Here is a 20453-nt window from a genome sequence, read left to right as displayed (position 1 = left end):
GTAGTACCATTGTGAAGACCCGATTTTAATAAAGTAAATGGAAAAAGATGTACACACCACAATGTTCACTGGAACATTATGTAAAATACCAAACACTGCAAACAGATAAATTTTCCAAAAATGAATAAATAGCTAAATAAGGTCAGTTAAACATCACTGATAGAGTATCACTGAAAACCATGTTTACTTTTTTTTTTCCCCCATACCAGGGATTGAACCCAGGGACACATTACCACTGAGCCACATCCCCAGCCCTTTTTTTTTTTTTTTAAAGTTTTATTTTGAGATAGGGTCTTGCTAAGCTACTTAGGGCCTTGCTAGGTTGCTAAGGCTTTCCTCAACTTGCAATCCTAACTACCAAGTAGCTGGGATTACAGGCATATGCCACCATGCCCAGCAAAAAACATGTTTTCAGAAGAAGTTTAATAACATGAAAAAAAAAAATTGTGAAATGTTAAATAGCAACAAGATATAAAATTAAATTCATACCACTACTAAATTTTATAAAAGAAAATCTGCGATGATAAATGTGAAAAGAATGGTTGGATCTGGACAACGAAATTACAACTAATTTTCATTTTAATTTTTAAATCAACCTGTATTTTCCAAAATTTCTAGAATAAAATCTTAAGAGATTATGATAATAAAGCTATATGAAAACAAATTGCCCTCCCTGCCAAAAAAAAAAAAAAAAAAACCTGCTAAAAAAGGTACTTAAGAGAGAAAAAAAAGTGATCAGTGAATGGGCAGGCTTGGTGGCACACACCTGTTATCTCAGCTACCTGGGAAACTAGGCAGAAGGACTGCAAGTTTGAGGTCAGTCTGAGCAACTTATATAAACTCTGTCCCAAAATAAAAAATTAAAAGAGCTGGGAAGGTAGCTTGGTGGTTCAAGGCCCTTGATTTAATCCCCAGTATTTAAGAAAGAAACTTGACCAATGTTTTAAAGATTTAGCCAAAATTAAAACTTTTCTAACATAATTTTCAGAGATAAAGGACAGGAACATTTCATTTAATCCTAATAGCAATGTAAACAGATTCTTTCTGATAATGTCTAAGAACCACAAAAATATTTTAAATATTTTGAACCAATAATATAATCTCCATGACCTATAAAAATAGTTTCCTTAAGAAAATCCTACTTACAAAAGCATTTGCTTTTATTTTTAAAAGTTAAAGGAAAAAAGAAAACAACCACATACACCATTAGAGAAATGCTTAGGCAAATCAATAATGTTAACCCAACACATTTTACTTTTTTATTTTTATTTTTTTACCAGGGATTGAACTCAGGAGCATTTACCCACTGAGGCACATCCCACTCCTTTTTCTTATTTATTTAGGGTCTCACTGAGTTGCTTAGGGCCTTGCTCAATTGCTGAGGCTGGCTTTGAATTTGAGATCCTCCTACCTCAGCCTCCCAAGCCACTGGGTTTACAGGCACGTGCCACCACGCATGGTCTAATACAATTTTTAAAAGTTCAATTAGACCCAAGAAGGTATATATGAATAGCTTCTGAGAAAAAATGTTTTAACTTCTGCATTCATACACAATGTTTTCATACACAAAGTTCATAAAGCACAAATAGGAAGGTGACTGCTTATATTTAGATAAAGTATTGTAGGTATAACTCAGACAGTTTAAAAAATATTTTGACTAAAACTTTTATGTACATAAACAAAAGATTTTTCACCACTGAGGAGGTTTAAAATGGTATGTCCCCTGGCTCTAAAGAAAATATGTACAAGGGCTGGTGTTGTAACTCAGGAGTAGAGCATTTGCCTAGCATGTGTGAGGCACTGGGTTCAATTCTCAGCACTACACATACCAACAAACAAACAAATGAATAACTATCCATTGACAACTAAAAAATATATTTAAAAATATAGACAATATGTAAACAGGAGACTAATAAGATAGAAAGAAACCTAATGTTGATGTGTAAGTTCTTGTATCTGTTTTAATATCAGTAACAGTCATCTGTAATTACAAGCTGAATATTTTTATTACCAACTACGTAGGAAAATTTTTTATTTTATAATTTTAATTCCAGAATATCTCTTATGTCATACCTCGTCAACTGAAGTTTCTGAACATGAATTCTTGCTCTCTGCATCTGTTTTGTTTCGTAAAAGAACTGATTTCTTCCCAACTGCTCTTGATAGATTCGGCTTAGGTTTCTGGAGTCGACCTCTCAAAATTGGTTTTACGTTTTCTACTTGATCGGTCTCCCTAAAAAAATTATTTAATCTGTAAACAACATGCAGTTTTGTTCAAATAAAATTCTGAAAGATTTTAAAATAACCCTCTCGGAACCAGAAAGAATTCCTTTGAAAGTTTACTTACTGTAAAAATGGCATTGAAAACTGAGAGACTAACTTGTTCTATCGATGTACAAATATACTGCTGAGAATCAATAATTAGAGGAGGTAATGGTATTAACATATGAATAAACAGGTAATTGAAGCAAAATCCAAAAACTGATTCTAAAACATATATTTCAGCACATAATAAAGGTAGCATCTCAAAACAGGAGAAGATGAAATACAAAATACAGTATTTTAAAAAACAGACAAAATTAAATAAATGGTGAAGAAAAAAGTGAGTAACACTGAGAAAAAAACAGAACTAGCTCCATCCCTTATAATGTGCTGACAATATACGCTAAGTAGATCAAAGATTTAAATATTCCAAACCAAGAAACTCATATCACAAGGCAAACAACCCTAAAATATAAAGAGCTCTTACAAAACAATATCAAACCTTAAAAAACTGGGCAAAGGATATATAAAACTCACAAAAACAAATTAATTAATTTTTAAAAATGGGTTTTAAATGTAAAGAGATACTCAAAATTCCTTCTCAATAACAAAAGTACAAATTAAAGGTAGACTAAGAAGCCGGGAACAGTGTACCACACCTATAATTCAACTATTTGGGAGGCTGAGGTAGAAGGATGGTAACTTCAAGGCCACCTCAACTTAGTAATAACTATCTCAAAATAAAAAGGTTGAGGATATAGCACAGTGGTAGAGTACCTTACTTATGCATGAGCCCCTGAATCCAATCCCCAGTACGAGAGAGAAAGACAGAACAAGCAAACTTTTTATGAAAAGACAAGAAAACTACAAAATATTATGTAAATATTATTAAAAAGAGCAAAAACAAATGCATACTAGCTTTGAGTACACACTTTTAAAATCTCTTAAAATAATGTAAGAAATAAACACTGGTAACTTGTCAAAGTGAAAGGGGACAGGGTGAAAGGAGATGTTGCTCTGTGTCTTTTCACAGTTTTTACTTATTTATTTATTTTTTGATACTAGGGACTGAACCCAGAGGCACTTTACCACTGAGTCACAGCCTCAGCCCTTTTACTTTTTTATTTTGAGACAGGGCATTGCTAAGTTGCTTAGGATCTTGCTTGGTTGCGGAAGCTTTGAACTTGGAATCCTCCTGCCTCAGCCTCCCGAGCTGCTGAGATTATACAGGTGTGCTACCACACCCAGCCATTTCAGTTTCTGATGTTTGAAGCATATGAATGTATCACCTATTACATTGTGGTGCATGCCTGTAAAACCAGCAACTTGGGAGGCTGAGGCAGGAAGACCCCAAGTTTGAGGACAGTCTGAGCAAATGAACCAGAGCCTGTCTCAAAATAAAAGGGGCTGGAGATTTAGCTCAGTAGTAGGTTGCCTTGGGTCCAATCTCTAGTTTTAAAAAAAAAAAAAAATCTACTACTTTTGACAGAAATAAAAATAACTCAAAGCTCATACATAAGATATGAGATATGAAAAAGAATCTTTGTATAGTAGAATATAAAGTAAAAAACCCTGATGTAGCACTAACAGACCACAGTAAGATTACAAAATAAGTAGTCCAGATGTTAACGATCCCTTGTTAATTCCTGGATAAAATGGTGCTATAATTTAAGAACCCTATTAAGGGTTGGGGGTATGGCTCAGTGGTAGAGGCTTGCCTGGCACTTGTGAAGCCCTGGGTTCAATTTCCAGGATAGGAAAAAAAAAAATTTAAGAGCCTTATTAAAATATGAAGAAAAAAATCCTATCATATAAAATACTTACAGTGATTTATTCTTCAGGTCAACACTTCTTTCTCCTGTACTACTCTCAGCATTATTCACCTCACATGATGTTCTAATTCCAACTTCTGATGGAAGCAAATCTGAAGTGCTTAATTCTGAAGACTCAGTTGCTAAAAGCATGGTATCTTGTTGATTACTACAGAAATGAAAATATATTAGCAGAAAATAAATTTTTAGTAATACATATTTCATACTACTTAAAAGATTTTAAAATAGATAATATCAACACTTTGGAAATGATTCCTCATTATGGAATAATCAAAAGCTGTTATGCTGGCTTTTCTATAAGACTTCTTGCCTCATGTTATAAAGACCTGTACCTTCAGGGAAAGTAGCCACCACATACAAATAAGTTTGGGAGAGCCCAAGAAGTGTCAAAATCAAAATTTATTAATTAGAAGAGATTTGCGAATCACATGTATGTGTAAAATTACAGTGATATTTAGGAATTAGTTCTCACTAAAATTTTATATAGGCAGTCCTTGCTTTGTATGGGACTGTCAACCAAAAGTCATATAAAATGAGGACACAGTTTCCATAAGTAAAAATTGCAGTTAACACTACTATGCAAAGCAAGGATTATTCTATTAAGAAATATATCAACTAACAATAATATAACTGATGGCCACAAACTACCTAACACTGTTTCAACACATATTTATATTTAGTCTTTTTTTTTTTTTTTGCCTATTTTTTCTACTAAGTGGTTTTTTTTTTTTTTTCATATTGTATCAATAAGAGTTCATTAAGAGTTGTCTACTTGCTTTTATTGGCCAGCTATTACATCTAAACCTCTTAATCAATAACTTGTATTCTACTTTCCTTATGGACTCTGTTAACAGAAGTTATTTTTTGCTCCAAGTGTTAAGAAACTCTTAACATCACAAAGATATTTTCCCACATTTCTTCTAAAAGTTTTTTTTAAGATTTTTTTTTTTTATATGTGTAGTCCTTAATTCATCAGGAAGTTAAAAGGCAGGACAAAACAGGGATCTAATATTATCTTTTCCCTATCTCAGCACACTTAGTTCAATCTTTGCCCACTAATTTCTAAAGCTACCTCTGCCCTACAAGATACCCAAATGTCTTTTACTAGATTAGATATTCAGTTCCACTGAGTAAATTTGTCTATGCCTGTATCAGTATCACAGTGCTTTACTTGAACTTTAGAATAAATCATAATATATTCCCCCTGCACAGCTGCTGTTTTTCAAAACTGTCTTTACCATTCATAACTCTTAGCTTTTTTAGACAACTTTTCAATCAACTTACTGTTTTCCAATATCAATTGGGATTTTAACAATTATTATAAGATTGTTCTTTTCCTCCTATAGTAGAGTAAGTGGTAAGTGTGGTTTTGTGCATAATTTCTGAAATTAGATTTATCTTTGAAGTCACATTTTAAACTATCAACTGAAAGCTGGGGGTATGGCTCAGGGGTAAAGTGCTTAGCATATGAGAAGCCTTGGGTTCAATCCCTAGTACGTCCCAAAAAAAAAAAAAAAAAAGTATAAACTGATGAGAACAACAAACAGCTGAGAATATATAATTCCACCAAAATTAAGTATCTATAACAGATAGATTCATAGAGAGAAAAGGCAGATTAGAAGTTACTAGGGGTTGAGGGGAGATGGGAATTACTACATAGTTTAGAATTTTGGTTTGGAAAGAAAAAATGTTTTAGAAAAAGTGATTAGGATCCAAAAATATAACTGTAATTAATTCTACTGAACTGTACACTGAAAAAATGGTTAATTACAGCCAGGCACAGTGGTACACACCTATAATCCCAGTGGTTTGGGAGGCTGAGGCAGGAGGATTGTGAGTTCAAAGCCAGTCTCAGCAACTTGGCAAGGCCCTAAGCAACTCAGTGGAACCCTGTCTCTAAATATGTGATGGGCTGACAGATCTGACTCCATGAGAATGTTATAGGCCAGACTCTAAGAGAAATGACTAAACAGACTCCATTTTGCTCTGAGACTCCACGTTATGTAGGAAATAAGCTTCTCCCATGGGAACACCCCGCCTCTGTGCCCATAATCATTTACTTTGTGTGACATGTTTAATGATATACAATGGCAACCCCTATGTAGTAAAGAATTGCTCTCTTTTGATTCCTATTGCTCCTAAACAATGTACCATGTGAACAGTAATTGTGTCGATGTTAGCAACCATTCTTTAGTTTGTACCTAGGTAAGGGTCAGTTTGACCCACTTCCCCCCCCCCCACGTCGATGATCTCATGATGTTAATGTGTAATTTCAAATCATAGCAATAGACACTTATGATTAATGTAATTTTTGGTATAAGAACCCCTACAAACCTGTGGTCAGGGATGTTCTCCCAATAGCCATTTTTTGGGGCATTGTGTGAGACAGTCAGCCGGCCGGCTTAATAAAGACTTTCAAATTTGGACTTCTCAGTGATAAACAGTCTGTTCTTAAGTTGTGCCCCATAAAAATTAAAATATTAAAAAAGGCTGGGGATGTGGCTCAGTGATTAAGTGCCCTGGGTTCAATTCCCAGTACCAAAAAAAAAGGTCAATATAGCTAATTTTACACACACACACACACACACACACACACACACGTAGATATATATATGGAAATATACATACACATATATATTTTACACTACAGTAAAGAAACAGATAATACCCAAGAATATGAAAAGAAATCAATAATGAAAATAACTCCAGGGATCCAAGATGGTGGACTAGAGGGAGGCTGCGATCCTTGTTGTTCCCTAACCCGAGTTTCAAGCACATATATCTCTCTGTTGGTGAGGGAGTTTTTGCTGCTTATTGATCCCTTGATGTCTACCCAATTTCTCTACTGCAATCACCTGCATTCAGCCACAGCATATGGAAGCCTTTTTGAGTGCAGATTGCTCACTGTCAGGCGCCTATCATCCGCCATTTGCCTGCCTCTTACCTGTCCATTGCCTGCCTTTCACCTATCCATCATCCACCACCTGAGGTTCCTGACCGTCCGACGACAGTCAGCAAACTGACTGCCGACCGCCAGTTGAGCGCCAGTGGCCTGCTGTTGCCTGGAAATTCACTGTTACAGTATCTGCAGGTTTGGTTACATGTGGCTGTCAGCATTTTGAGACAACTGCCAGGCCACGTAGTGATGAATCTTCAGAAAGAGAAATTAGGAAAACTACCCCATTCACAATAGCATCGAAAAAAATAAAATACTTGGGAATCAATCTCACAAAAAAGAGGTGAAAGACCTCTACAATGAGAACTACAGAACACTAAAGAAAGAAATTAAAGAAAACCTTAGAAGATGGAAAGATCTCCCATGTTCTTGGATAGGCAGAATTAATATTGTCAAAATGGCCATACTACCAAAAGTGCTATACAGATTCAATGCAATTCCAATTAAAATCCCAATGGTGTACCTTACAGAAATAGAGCAAGCAATTATGAAATTCATCTGGAAGAATAAGAAACCCAGAATAGCTAAAGCAATCCTCAGTAGAAAGAGCGAAGCGGGGGGTATTGCAATACCTGATCTTCAACTCCATTACAAAGCAATAGTAACAAAAACGGCATGGTATTGGCACCAAAATAGACAGGTAGATCAATGGTACAGAATAGAGGACATGGACACAAACCCAAATAAATACAATTTTCTCATACTAGACAAAGGTGCCAAAAATAGGCAATGGAGAAAAGATAGCCTCTTCAACAAATGGTGCTGAGAAAACTGGAAATCCATATGCAACAGAATGAAGCTAAATCCCTATCTCTCACCCTGCACAAAACTTCAACTCAAAATGGATCAAGGACCTTGGAATCAGACCAGAGACCCTGCATCTTATAGAAGAAAAAGTAGGTCCAAACCTTCAACTTATTGGCATAGGATCAGACTTCCTTAACAGGACTTCTATAGCACAAAAAATAAAAGCTAGAATCAACCACTGGGATAGATTCAAACTAAAAAGCTTTCTCTCAGTAAAGGAAACTATCAGTAATGTGAAGAGAGAGCCTACAGAGTGGGAGAATATCTTTGCCACTCATACTTCAGATAGAGCACTAATTTCCAGAATCTATAAAGAACTCAAAAAACTCTACACCAAGAATACAAATAATCCAATCAACAAATGGGCTAAGGAAATGAACAGACACTTCACAGAAGATGTACAAGCAATCAACAGATATATGAAAAAATGTTCAACATCTCTAGCAATAAGAGAAATGCAAATCAAAACTACCCTAAGATTTCATCTCACCCCAATTAAAATGGCAATTATCAAGAACACAAGCAATAATAGGTGTTGGCGAGGATATGGGGAAAAAGGTACACTCACACATTGCTGGTGGGGTTGCAAATTAGTGCAGCCACTCTGGAAAGCAGTGTGGAGATTCCTCAGAAAGCTTGGAATGGAACCACCATTTGAACCAGCTATCCCACTCCTTGGCCTATACCCAATGGACTTAAAATCAGCATACTACAGAGATACAGCCACATCAATGTTCATAGCTGCTCAACTGACTATAGCCCGATTGTGGAACCAACCTAGATGCCCTTCAGTTGATGAATGGATAAAGAAACTGTGGCATATATATACAATGGAATATTACTCCGTCGTGAAGAATGATTAAATTATGGCATTTGCAGGCAAATGGATGAAACTGGAGGATATCATGCTAAGTGAGATAAGCCAATCTCAAAAAACTAAAGGATGAATGATCTCGCTGATAAGCGGATGAGGACATATAAGGGGGTGTAGGAGGGGTTAGTGTTAGGGTTAGGTTTAGGGTTAGGGATAAGGAAGGTGGTAAGAATGGAGGAAGGAAGGACTGTATAGAGGGAAAAGAGGGGTGGGAGGGGTGTGGGGGAAGGGGAAAAAATAACAATGAATCAAACAACACTGCCCTATGCAAATTTGTGATTTTTAATTAAAATTAAAAAAAAATAGAACTATGCTAGGCACAGTGGGACACAACTGTACTCCCAGCAACTTGGGAGGCTGAGGGAGGACTATAAGTTTGAGTCCAGCCTCAGAACTTGTCTCAGAGTCAGACCCTGTATCAAAATCAAATAAAAAGAGTTGGGGATACAGATCACTGGTAGAGTGCCCTTGGATTCAATTCCCAGTTTCATAAGGGAAGGAAAAGAAAAAAAAAAAAAAAAACTAAAGAGAGAAATGCAAATCCACAATTATAGTTAGATACTTTAACACTACTCTCTCAGTAATCAATTATATAAGATAAAGCTAGTGAAGATATAGAAAATACCTTTCTGAAAGGACAGGGTCAGCTCTCTTCTCGACTTTTTCAGAGGCTAATAAACTCATACTGTCATCTCTGTTCTGTGCACAGAGAAGCTTCTGTTCCATATTGCATTCACCTTCATTTACCTCAGGTCTTGAAGACAGACTTGTATCTATGAATATAAAGTGCACGTTACTCTTAAAAAATTACAGCCCAAAACACCTTCTTTTATAAAGCACAAAAATATTTACATGTAAGACTCTTTTTCTCCTGTAAAACAATCCATTCAACATTCAAGTTCTTAATTATAAGACACAGTCTTATTTCTAATTTAGAACATAATGAAAAATTAATCAACTTATAATAGTTTGTGTTTTGAATATTAGCGCAAGTTTCCTGGGAAGTTTGTAGCACTTTCTTTATCTTTCTGGCAGGGGGGGGGAATGTTTTTGGTATCAGGGACTGAACCCGGGAGTGCTTAACCACTGAGCCAAATCCCCAGTACTTGTTAATATTCTTTTTATTTTGATACAGAGTCTCACTAAGTTTCTTAGAGCCTCATCAATGCTGGTGCTTGAACTTGGGATTCTCCAGTCTCAGTCTCCTGAGTTATTGGGATTACAGGTATGTACCACCACACCCAGCAACTTAAATTTTAAGTGGTTAATGACTTGTTTTATATGTCTCTTCAGGAAGCTAAAGATGGACTTGGCTGTTCTTTTATTCCTTCTGAAGTGTAATAATTAATAATAAAATAACAGCTACCATTCACTGAATACTTACTAAATGGCAAGAACTCTTAAGTCTATCAGATGCATTATCTTAAATAATATTTTTTAAAAATCCTATTAAAGTTATTAATGTTAACCCATGATAGAGAAGAACCACCTGAGTTCAGAGATCTTAACTGACAGTTCAATGCAAAGAGCTAGTATAAAAATACAAGAGCTAGGATAAAAAACAAAATCTGTTTAACTTCTTAATCAGTAAGCTTTCTTGCTTTACAAGCAATGTCTCTTGTAACAGCAACAAAATAGCATAACGTTGTTAGGCTTATAAAATCATACTACTTTAACTACCAGATTTAATTTTTTAAAACCGTATTAGTGAAGGTGAACTGCATGACATTTAAATTCTATAAAAGGTTGTTCTAGTCTGCTACAACTTTCTCTTTCTGTCTTTACCTGATTATTTGCTTTCATTTTTTCATGTTGTGAATTAAACCCCAGAGCCTCGCACATGCCAAGCACAGGCTTACCAATGAGCTACTACCCCAGATTTTAAATAATTTATATATGAACTCTTGAACTTTTTACTTTACTTCTTTTTATCTTTTTTTTTTCTGAGACAGAGTTTCACTTTGCCCAGGATGGGCTCAAGCTCCCCAACTCAAGCTTCCCAAGTGGGGACTACATGTGTACCATCGTGCCCTGCATGAACTCTTTAGAGAAGGGACCAAGCTCCCACTAAATTCTTAGCCCCTGTCCCCTAGCAACTCCTAAGTTTCAACATGTTTGCATTCTAAGACTAAAAAGAAAAATGGAGGAAATACTTATTCAACTAGTTCTTTTAAGAAATTAACCCACTGTGGGTTCACTGTATTACTAGACAAAGGTAGAACACAAAAATCTGTGATTTATTAACAAAACAACTATAATTAACTAGATACATGTGACTGCTAGTCATTATTAATGTGAATACATAGGAAATGATAAATAAATAAATTTTGGGAAATTTATAAATTTTATAAATTCATAAATAAATTTATAATTTATTTTATAAATAAATTTTGGGAAAAGATGTCTCTGATTTACCTGGATTTTTTGGAGGGAGGAGGTTCCTGGGGATAGAACCCAGGGGTAATTTACCACTGAGCTAATCCACAGCTCTTTTTATTTTATTTCTAGACAGCGTCTAAGTTGCCGAGGCTGGCCTCAAACTTGCAATACTCCACCCTCGGTCTCCAGGGTCTCTGGGATTACAGGCATGTGCCATCGTGCCTGATTGCTTTTCTTTCTTTTTTTTTTAAACAATATCTTTTTTCTTTTAATTAAAAAGAAAAGGAGAGCTTGCTTTGACATTACATGTACTAAAAATAGGAATAGTACAAAGAATATTACCATCACCCCTACACATGAGTGATGTGCAAATCTGTGAAGCATTCCATATTTTAAAAATAAATTTTAAAAGATATAAATACTTAGCACAGTACTTTCAGTATAGAACCAATTAACAAACCAGGTACAGTAGTATACAACTATAATCCCAGCAACTGGGAGGATGAGGAAGGAGGATGGGCTAGTCTCAGCAACTTAGAGAGGCCCTAAGACGCTTAGTGAGATTCCATCTCAAAACAAAAAAGACTAGGGCTGGAGTTGTGGCTCAGTGGTTCAATGCTAGCCTAGGATGCATAAGGCCCTGGGTTCAATCCTCAGCAACACATAAAAATAAAATAAAGGGGGCTGGGGATATAGCTCAGTTGGTAGAGTGCTTGCCTTGCATGCACAAGGCGCTGGGTTCAATCCCTAGCACCACAATAAAAAAAAGTAAAAAATAAAAAAATAAAATAAAATAAAGGTATTATGTCCACCTACAACTAAAAAATATATTAAAAAAAAAAGAAAAAAGACTAGAGACATGGGTCAGTGATAAAGTGCATCTATATTCAATCCCAATACTAAAATAAATAAATAGATAAAAAATAACAAGCATTACTGAATCTATCCACAAGCAAAGTATTTGTTATGTACCACATTACTATACATGCCTTCAAGTAAAATAAGGTTATTAAAATGTATAAAAAACTTACTCTTGTGTTTTTCTCCTTTAAAAGGGGCTGACTGAACACTGGCATTTCCTAAAAGATTTTTGACTTCCTGTTCATTAGCATCATCTTGATTCTTCCTTCTCCTTTTCCTTTCACTTCTGTCTTGTTCTAATGCAACTTGTTCTAAATTCTGTCCTGGTAAAGTCAAGGACTCTTCTTCAACCATCTGAGCATACTCCTGAGTATCTGAAATTTTAGTACTTAGAGACTCATCAGGATCATCATTTACTCCTTCACTAGCAACTTTTTTCACTGAAAATAAGAGAAATAGTTATAAATATACAAACAGCATACAGAAAATTACTAAAGGTAGAGAATATAAATACTCAAGGTTATCCTCTATAATACCACTTGTATGAACAAAAAATTGAAGACAAACTAAAATGTTCAAAAGGGAATAACCATGTAAGTTACAATACTTCATGCAGAGGTATGCTGGGGGTATAGGTCAGTGGTAGAACACCTGCCTACCATGGGCAAGACTCTAGTTCAATCAATCCCAGCATCACTAAAGCAAAATTCACTACCCACTCCAAACGAAAAATTCACGCAGTGTCAGGTGTCCGGGCACACACCTGTAATTCAAGCAACAGGGACGATTGAAGTAGGAGGATCCCACGTTTGAGAAAAATCTCAGCAACTTAGTAAGACAAAGTTTCAAAATTAAAAATAAATAAGGCTAGGGATGTAGTTCAGTGGTAGAGTACCACAGGATTCAATTTCCACTACCAAAAAAAAAAAAAAAAAAAATCCAGGCAGGGTGCAGCTCAGTGATAAAGCAAATAATCATCATGCACAAAGCCCTGGGTGCAAACCCTACCACCACACAAACATAAAAAATTCACAAAGGCAATAAGAACAATGAGATGGGTTTAAAGACAGTAAAGTGAAAGATTTCAAAACGTGCTGTTACATTTTAAAAAATCAAATGGTAGAAAGATATATGTATATATGTGATTCCATTTTTATGAATCAAAAAAACTTACATATACTCTAAGACATACAGATATATATGAACAGAAAAGTGTTCATAACAGGTGGGAGAAAGTATTCAAGAATTGAATCGCTCCTCATTTGTGTTTTCATTTTTTTTTTCTATTGGTGCACTGTAGTTGTATATAATGAATGAAATTGCTATTATATATTCACACATGAACTCAATATAAAAATATAATTTGGCCAATATCATTACCCAGTATTTTCCTTTTTCCTCCCTCCCAAGGGCCTGGTTGCTTTACTCTACTCTATAGCTGATATTCCACTGATTTTCATAAGACCAACCCTCCATCTTTCTTTTTCTTTTTCTGTTTTTGAACAACCACCACCAAATGTGTGTGTGTGTGTGTGTGTGTGTGTGTGTGTAAATAACACCAGTTCCCATTTTTTTAAATTTTGAGACATGGTCTTGCTATGTTGCTTAGGACTCTGAAGTTGCAATCCTCCTGCCTCAGTCTCCCAAGTCACTGGGATTATAGGAGTGTGCCACTGCTCCTAGCTCAATGAACAATATTTTTTTTCAATTGTTGATGAACCTTTATTTCTTTATTTATTTAAAATATATGTGGTGCTGAGAATTGAACAAAGTGCCTCACACATGTAAGGCAAGCACTCAGCCACTGAGCCACAACCCCAGCCCAATGAAGAATATTTGTAGGGCTGGGGATATAGCTCAGTTGGTAGAGTGCTTGCCTCACAAGCACAAGGCCCTGGGTTCAATCCCCAGCACCGCAAAAAAAAAAAAAAAAAAAAAAAAAAAAAAGAATATTTGTAACAAATATTTTAAAATAATTGCTAGTACCAGGGTGCAGGGGCACACGCCTATAATCCCAGCAGTTCAGGTGGCTGAGGCAGGAGGATCACTAGTTCAAAGTCAGCCTCATCAATGGCAAGGTGCTAAGCAACACAGTGAGATCTTGTCTTTAAACAAATAGAGCTGGGGATGTGGCTCAGTGTTCAAATGACCCTGAGTTTAATCCCTGGTACCAAAAAGTAAAATAAAAGAAAATTAAATTAAATTAAATTAACTGCTATTGCCCTGCCTACTAAGGCATATCAACAGTCAACTGCATCAAAATATAAAAACATGAATTATTTTTTAATTATTTCAAAAGATGAAGATGAAAAAAAAAAAAAAAAAAACCAGAGATCACCACGAAAATAGCATGGCTTGGTCTGAATATCTTCAAAACACTCAGGTTGAAATTTGTCACTGTAACAATATCACAAAGTGGCATCTTTACAAGGTGATTAGACCAAGAGTGCTCTGTCCTCATGGAAAAATTAATAACCAGTATTGAGAAAGGTCACGTTCACTGCCCCCCTTTGCCCTTCTACCATGTATGAAGTAGCAAGAAGGCCTCACCAGATCACAGATGCCTTGATCTTGGATTTCTCAGCCTCCAGAGCTATGAGAAATAAATTTCTGTTCTCTAGGAATTACTCAGACTCAGGTATTCTGTTACAGCAGCACAAAACAGACTTAGGGCAGGATCCAAACCAAAAACAAGCTTAATTTCAAAATCATGGTTGATAAGACATCTTCTCTAAAAATATCCCATCTCGAATGATAATAAAATTCAATTTCATTCACTTACATTTTAAAAAAAGTGAAAATAAACCAGGCATGGTGGTGCAAGCCTATAATCCAGAGACTCAGGAGGCTAAGGCAGAAGAATTGCAAGTTCAAAGCCAGCTTCAGCAACTTAGTAAGACCCTAAGCAATTAAGCAAGACCCTTGTCTCATAAATAAAAAAGAATGGGGATATGGTGCACTGGTAAAGTGCCTCTGGGTTTAAAAAAAAAAAAGTGAAAATAAGATTTCTAAATTGAGAAAACACTTGATTTATTCAGTGAAAATAACCATGAATTACTAAATTGAGCTATAATAATGTATCTTTAAAATTCTTACATTAAATAAGATATAGTGAGTTACTCATATTGTTTACATGATAATCACAAGAAGAAACAATACATCTTAATCTTCTAAGGTTAAATATAGTTAAATTAAAAAGAATTTTTTTTTTTTTTTTTGACTAACGAATGAAATATGAACTGGGCACAGTGGTATACATCTGTAACCCGAGCTACTCAGGAGGCTGAGGCAGGAGGAGATCACAAATTCAAAGGTCAGCCTGGGAAACTTAGCAAGACCCTGTCTCAAAATAAACTTATTAAAAAAAAAAAAAAAAAGTCTTGAGGACATAGCTCAGTGGTACAGCACTTGCCCAGCATGCACAAAGCCATGTTTAATCCCACTGCTACCAGAAGAACAAAGTAACTTTAGTTATCAAAGACAGAGGTACGACGCTCTAGAAAAATTCTAGATTGGCTTTGTACAGAGAAGAGTAAATATAGCATGTTTTGCAACTTCTCATTGGGCCTCATTGGGCCATGTCTGGGACCGTGGTTTCGAAACGGTTTCTACCACTCTGATAAGAGTGGCTTGCTGTGCCTACTGTTTGTACAAATAATGTGGTTTATAATGAAGTGCTTTCCTTTTGGTGGTCCGGAATTTTGGTATATGCCAGGCATAGGGTGCTGAACACTGTTAGTACTCCTAACCAATAACGAAATGTGGTGGTGGTCTTGGGGACTTCCACCACAGGCTCTCACAATTCTAAGTTTGAGTCCTGCTTCTGCCCCTACTTACATTCTGAGAGCTTAGGAAAAAGTGATGTAGGATCTTTGGGGCTGTTTTTCAGTGTTTACAACAATGGAAAAGGACCTGGGATGTAAACTAATGTATAAGGTTTCACTATAGTTTCAAGATTCTTTAATTATGTGATTAGTTGAACATCATTCTTAAGAGTCCAGCATTCAGGGCTGGGATTGTGGCTCAGTGGTAGAGCACTTGCCGAGCATGTATGAGGCACTGGGTTCGATTCTCAGACCACAAATACATAAATAAAATAAAGGTCCATTGACAACTAAAAAATTAAAAAAAAAAAAAAAGTCCAGCATTCAAAGTTTTAAGAAAATGAAAATCTAAAAATAGAAATACCCACAAAAATACTATTTTCTCCCTGGTGCTAGTCAACATCAACCTTCAGAAATTAAGCTGTGCTCAAAAAATACAATCTAGTCACAATCCCCAAAATATCAGAGTTCTACCTTTTAAAATATTAGAATTTTAAAACATTTGTTTTGCAGAAAATAAATAACCAAATAGATCATGACACTCAAAAACTCTGATGCTCTTTGATTAACTAGAACAATTCACTAAATGTCAAAATGATGTCAAGTAGCCCAACCATGACAATCATAAAATTTTATAAGGAGGTGCTGTTTTGACTCACTTCACTGGCTAGGTAAAGAAAAACCAAGTCTCTCCAATGCCCTGATGATCTCAACTACCTGAGCTATACCTAAACTCTCAATTCCTGAGGGACAATATTGTAAGTTCATTATTACTAAGTAAAAACTACAAACTTTCTTATAAAATCAATACCTTTTACATTTTTCCGTGGTTTAGAGGGTTTCTTCTCCTTTAAACTCTGACTTTTAACGGATTTTTGTTTTCTTTTTTCTTCCTCAGCAAGAACTTTCTGAAGCAAATGAGCAAAAAAATCGAAGTCAAAAGGGCGCTTTTCCTCTGTTTAAAAAAAAAATGGAAAAAAAAGCTTCAAGTATTTATTTTTAAAAAAAGAAAAAGAATTTCTAGTTTTTAAAATAGTACAACAGCAAAAGGAAATAGGCTTACTTATCAGCGAAATAATGGATAAACAAGTACATAAAAGACCATACAGAGAGGAAAAACTATTAGTCTAAAAATTAAAAAAGGAACTACTAATATAAGCAATAAAATGAGTGAATTTCTAAAATAGTGAGTAAAAGAAACCAAGCACCAAACAGTACATACTGAATGATTCCATGAATAAGGCATTCTGAAACATTCTAAACCAAACCATGGAGATTCAAATGACTAGTAGATGCCTGGGGTCAGGAGGACAGAATTTAATTGATTGAAGGGGAACCAACTAAACTTGTGAAGCAATAAAAATGTTCCATATTTAAAAAAAAAAAAAAAGTTCCATATACATTTGGAGTGGTGGTCACACACATATTATTGTCAAAATCCGAACTACACTTTTTTTTTTTTTTTTTTTTTTTTTTAGTTCCAACAAGTGGATTTTATTCATGTAGTGCACACTCAACTTGACATTCCAAATATTAGCAAGTCACATATACATTGAAGATTCACTCCCTTGTTCACCTAGAGTCCAATCCCCATGGACTTATTCAATGTAACATCTCTTATCCAAGAAGTCAGTCAGCAAGACCGCGGGGATTCTTCTCAGGCGTAGCCTCTTTCAGCTCCTCGGATGTCTTTGGATGTCCTCGGGTGTCCAATAAGCCGGAGGCGGGTGGCAGTCATCGCCGCAAGAGAGGTGGTCAGTAATCTGGCTTCTGTGACAGGTTGATCAGCAATCAGTGATAGAGTGGACAGCAGCCGGGGCAGTCAAGAGACAGAGCCATGAGGAGTCCTCTGGTCATGGTGCTGCTGACAGTTTGCTCCAAAAGTCCAGGGGTTTAAGTAGTGATTTTCAGCCCAGTCATGCTCTGGTCTTCATCGATAAAGGCCAGAACACGACTATACTAGGAGCCCCCACTCAAATCATAGATAAAGGTTTTTATCAGCATTGTTCAGGAGTGTCATCCTGCCACACAGCAAGTTTATCACCAGGTGCCTTTTAGTTTTACAAGTTCAGGCAAATACCAAATACAGCTTATTATTACTGCATAACACACTACTATAGCAATCCTATTACTTCCTTGTCTCATTACACATCACCACTTTAAAGGCAGGAGAACAGAAGGGATAATCTGAGGGTGGTAGAGAGGCGATAGGCAGGCACCCATGCCAAGGGAAGATACATTCTGCCTTTAAAAAATGCTCGCAGTCTTCTGTTGTTGTAAGGAAGCAAAGGAATGTATCTTGGGCTGCGTGGTTCCTTGGTTTAGGTCATTAATGAGTCTTTTCTAGTTAGATCCATCCTGCAGTCTAGACGAGGATAGAGGTTGAGAACTAAATTCCTCAGCACTGAGTTTTTCCCTGGCAGGTGAGGGAGATGGGCGTGTCAGAGCCTTGGAACATCAGTCCATCTTTTTAAAAATGCATTTTGAGGGCTGGGGTTGTAGCTCAGTGGTAGAGCGCTTGCCTAGCATGTGTGAGGCACTGGATTTGATCTTCAGCACTGTCCTGAGGCTTCAAAGGCAAGGAACCGAACAGGATTTCTTTCTTTTCCTTTGACTTGGCATTCAGAGAAGTCGCAGTCACAAGAATGCTTTTAAATTTATTTTCATTTAGAAAATTCAGTTTTGGAGGTTCCAGGCCATGATCAATTGACCCTGTTGCTTTGGGCCTGTGGCAGAGAAGCAGATCACGACAGTGTGCAGCCATATTGGAACAGCCAGCTTACATCATGACACCAGGAATCCCGAACTACACTTTTAACTATGTGTAAACATGTCTATTTATTGATTGATAGCAGGAATTTTGAGACAGGGTCTCACCGAGTTGCTTAGAGTCTTGCTAAGTTGCTGAGACTGGTCTTGAACTTGCTATGCTCCTGCCTCAGCCATGCTTCAACCCCCAGCCACTGGGATTATAGGTATGTGCCACCATGCCTGGCTGTAAACTGATTTTTTTATTTTTTGGAGGAGGGTGGGGGGATACCAAGGATTGAATTCAGGGGCACTCAACAACTGAGGCACATCCCCTGCCCTATTTTGCATTTTTTTATTTAGAGACAGGGTCTTACTGAGTTGCTTAGTGCCTCATCATTGCTGAGGCTGGCTTTGAACTTTCGATCCTCCTGTCTCAGCCTCACGAGTCATTGGGATTACAGGCCTGCGCCATTGCACCCAGCTATAAATTGATTTTTAAAAACAAGAAAGACACACTACACTATGCCATGTGCTATTTTAGTGATGGGGAAAATGGAGAATAAAATCTGTTCTTTAGCATAAAAGAAAAAAAAGAAAGAAGACGCACTACACACTACAGTCAAAGAGAATTATTTTTATCCTCTCCAAATGATACTTTGTAAAAGAGATTTGTAATACTTACGGAATGCTTTGTCTATTCTCCATCCATTTGTTTTTTCTTCACGTTTAAATTTGTTCTGTTAAAAGAAACAAAACAAAACCTATAGTAATTGTCTCCCATTAAGTGAGTAAAGGTTAAAGGTGGTTTTTTTTTGTTTGTTTGTTTGTTTTTTTTGTTTGTTTTGTGGTGCTGGGGATTGAACCCAGGGCCTTGTGCAAGGCAAGCACTCTACCGACTGAGCTACCTCCCCAGCCCTAAAGGTTATTTTTTAAATTAGCAAACATTAAAATAAAACTTATGAATAACATAAGGAGGAGAAGGAAGAGGAAGAGCAAGAGGAAGAAGGTGGCTAGTCTTTGAATGTAGCTCAGGGCAGAGTGCTTGTCTAGAATGCCTGAGGTTCAGGCTTTGATCCCTAGCATCACAAAAAAGCAAAAGACGAAAACCAACAAGGTTAAAAGAGAACATTTGGGTAAACGAAAGTACAGAAAACTTTTCAATAGCAGAGTACTGGGCTGGGATTGTGGCTCAGTGATAGAGAACTTGTCTAGCATGTGTGAGGCACTAGGTTGGATCCTCAGCACAACATAAAAAATTTAAAAAAAAATAAAGGTATTGTGTCCATCTACAACTAGAAATGTTAAAGGAAAAAACAAAACAAAACAAAACAAAACAAAAACAGCAGAGTACCCATTCAGACCTACAGGAAAAAATGAACATCACCAGAGCTGGGCGGGAACATGACTGTAATCCCAGCAACCCAGGAGGCTGCAGCAGGATAATAAATTCAAGGCTGGCTTCTGCAATTTAGCAAGGCCCTGAGTAACTTAGTGAGACTTTAACTCAAAATAAAACATAAAAAGGGCTGGGGAATATAGCTAAGTGGTAAAGTGCCCTTAGGTTTAACCCTGGAACCGAAGGGGGGGGGGGGGGGGAAGGCACTAAGAAAGGTGAATATGTACTCAATATTGAAGACTAACTTTTTTTTTTTTTTTTCCCCAGTACTAAGAATGGAAGCCAGGGCCTCACACATGCTAGGCAAGTGCTATATTACCACTGAGTACATCCCTAGCCCTTTTTTATTTTGAGACAGAGTCCTGCTAAACTGCCCAATCAGTCCAGTTGCAGTCCTTCTGCTGCAGCCTCCTAAAGCCTCTGGTTTCTGGTTCCACATGCCCAACAAAAAGACTCTGTAATGTAAAATCATTAAGTTCACTGTAAGATGGGGTTTATAAGGTATGTAGAA

The 20453-nt window shown here is 36.4% G+C and overlaps 1 protein-coding gene across 8 annotated transcripts in view; it reads right to left on the bottom strand.

The window, feature by feature from the left end:
- BDP1 (BDP1 general transcription factor IIIB subunit) overlaps window positions 1-20453 on the bottom strand; it is a 98194-nt gene that overhangs the window by 61009 nt on the left and 16732 nt on the right. For all 8 annotated transcript variants that reach the window (XM_079143546.1, XM_079143549.1, XM_079143550.1 and 5 more), the window contains 6 exons: window positions 19229-19283; window positions 16607-16750; window positions 12142-12411; window positions 9357-9504; window positions 4087-4242; window positions 2074-2233 (listed from right to left, as the gene is read on the bottom strand). In XM_079143546.1, coding sequence (XP_078999672.1) covers window positions 2074-2233; window positions 4087-4242; window positions 9357-9504; window positions 12142-12411; window positions 16607-16750; window positions 19229-19283 — 933 coding nt within the window. The remainder of the gene's footprint in view (window positions 1-2073; window positions 2234-4086; window positions 4243-9356; window positions 9505-12141; window positions 12412-16606; window positions 16751-19228; window positions 19284-20453) is intronic.

This window comes from Sciurus vulgaris (genome assembly GCF_902686455.1).
Source record: "Sciurus vulgaris genome assembly, chromosome: 6".
Classification (NCBI taxonomy): domain Eukaryota; kingdom Metazoa; phylum Chordata; class Mammalia; order Rodentia; family Sciuridae; genus Sciurus; species Sciurus vulgaris.
This window is presented reverse-complemented; position numbering and strand designations above follow the sequence as displayed.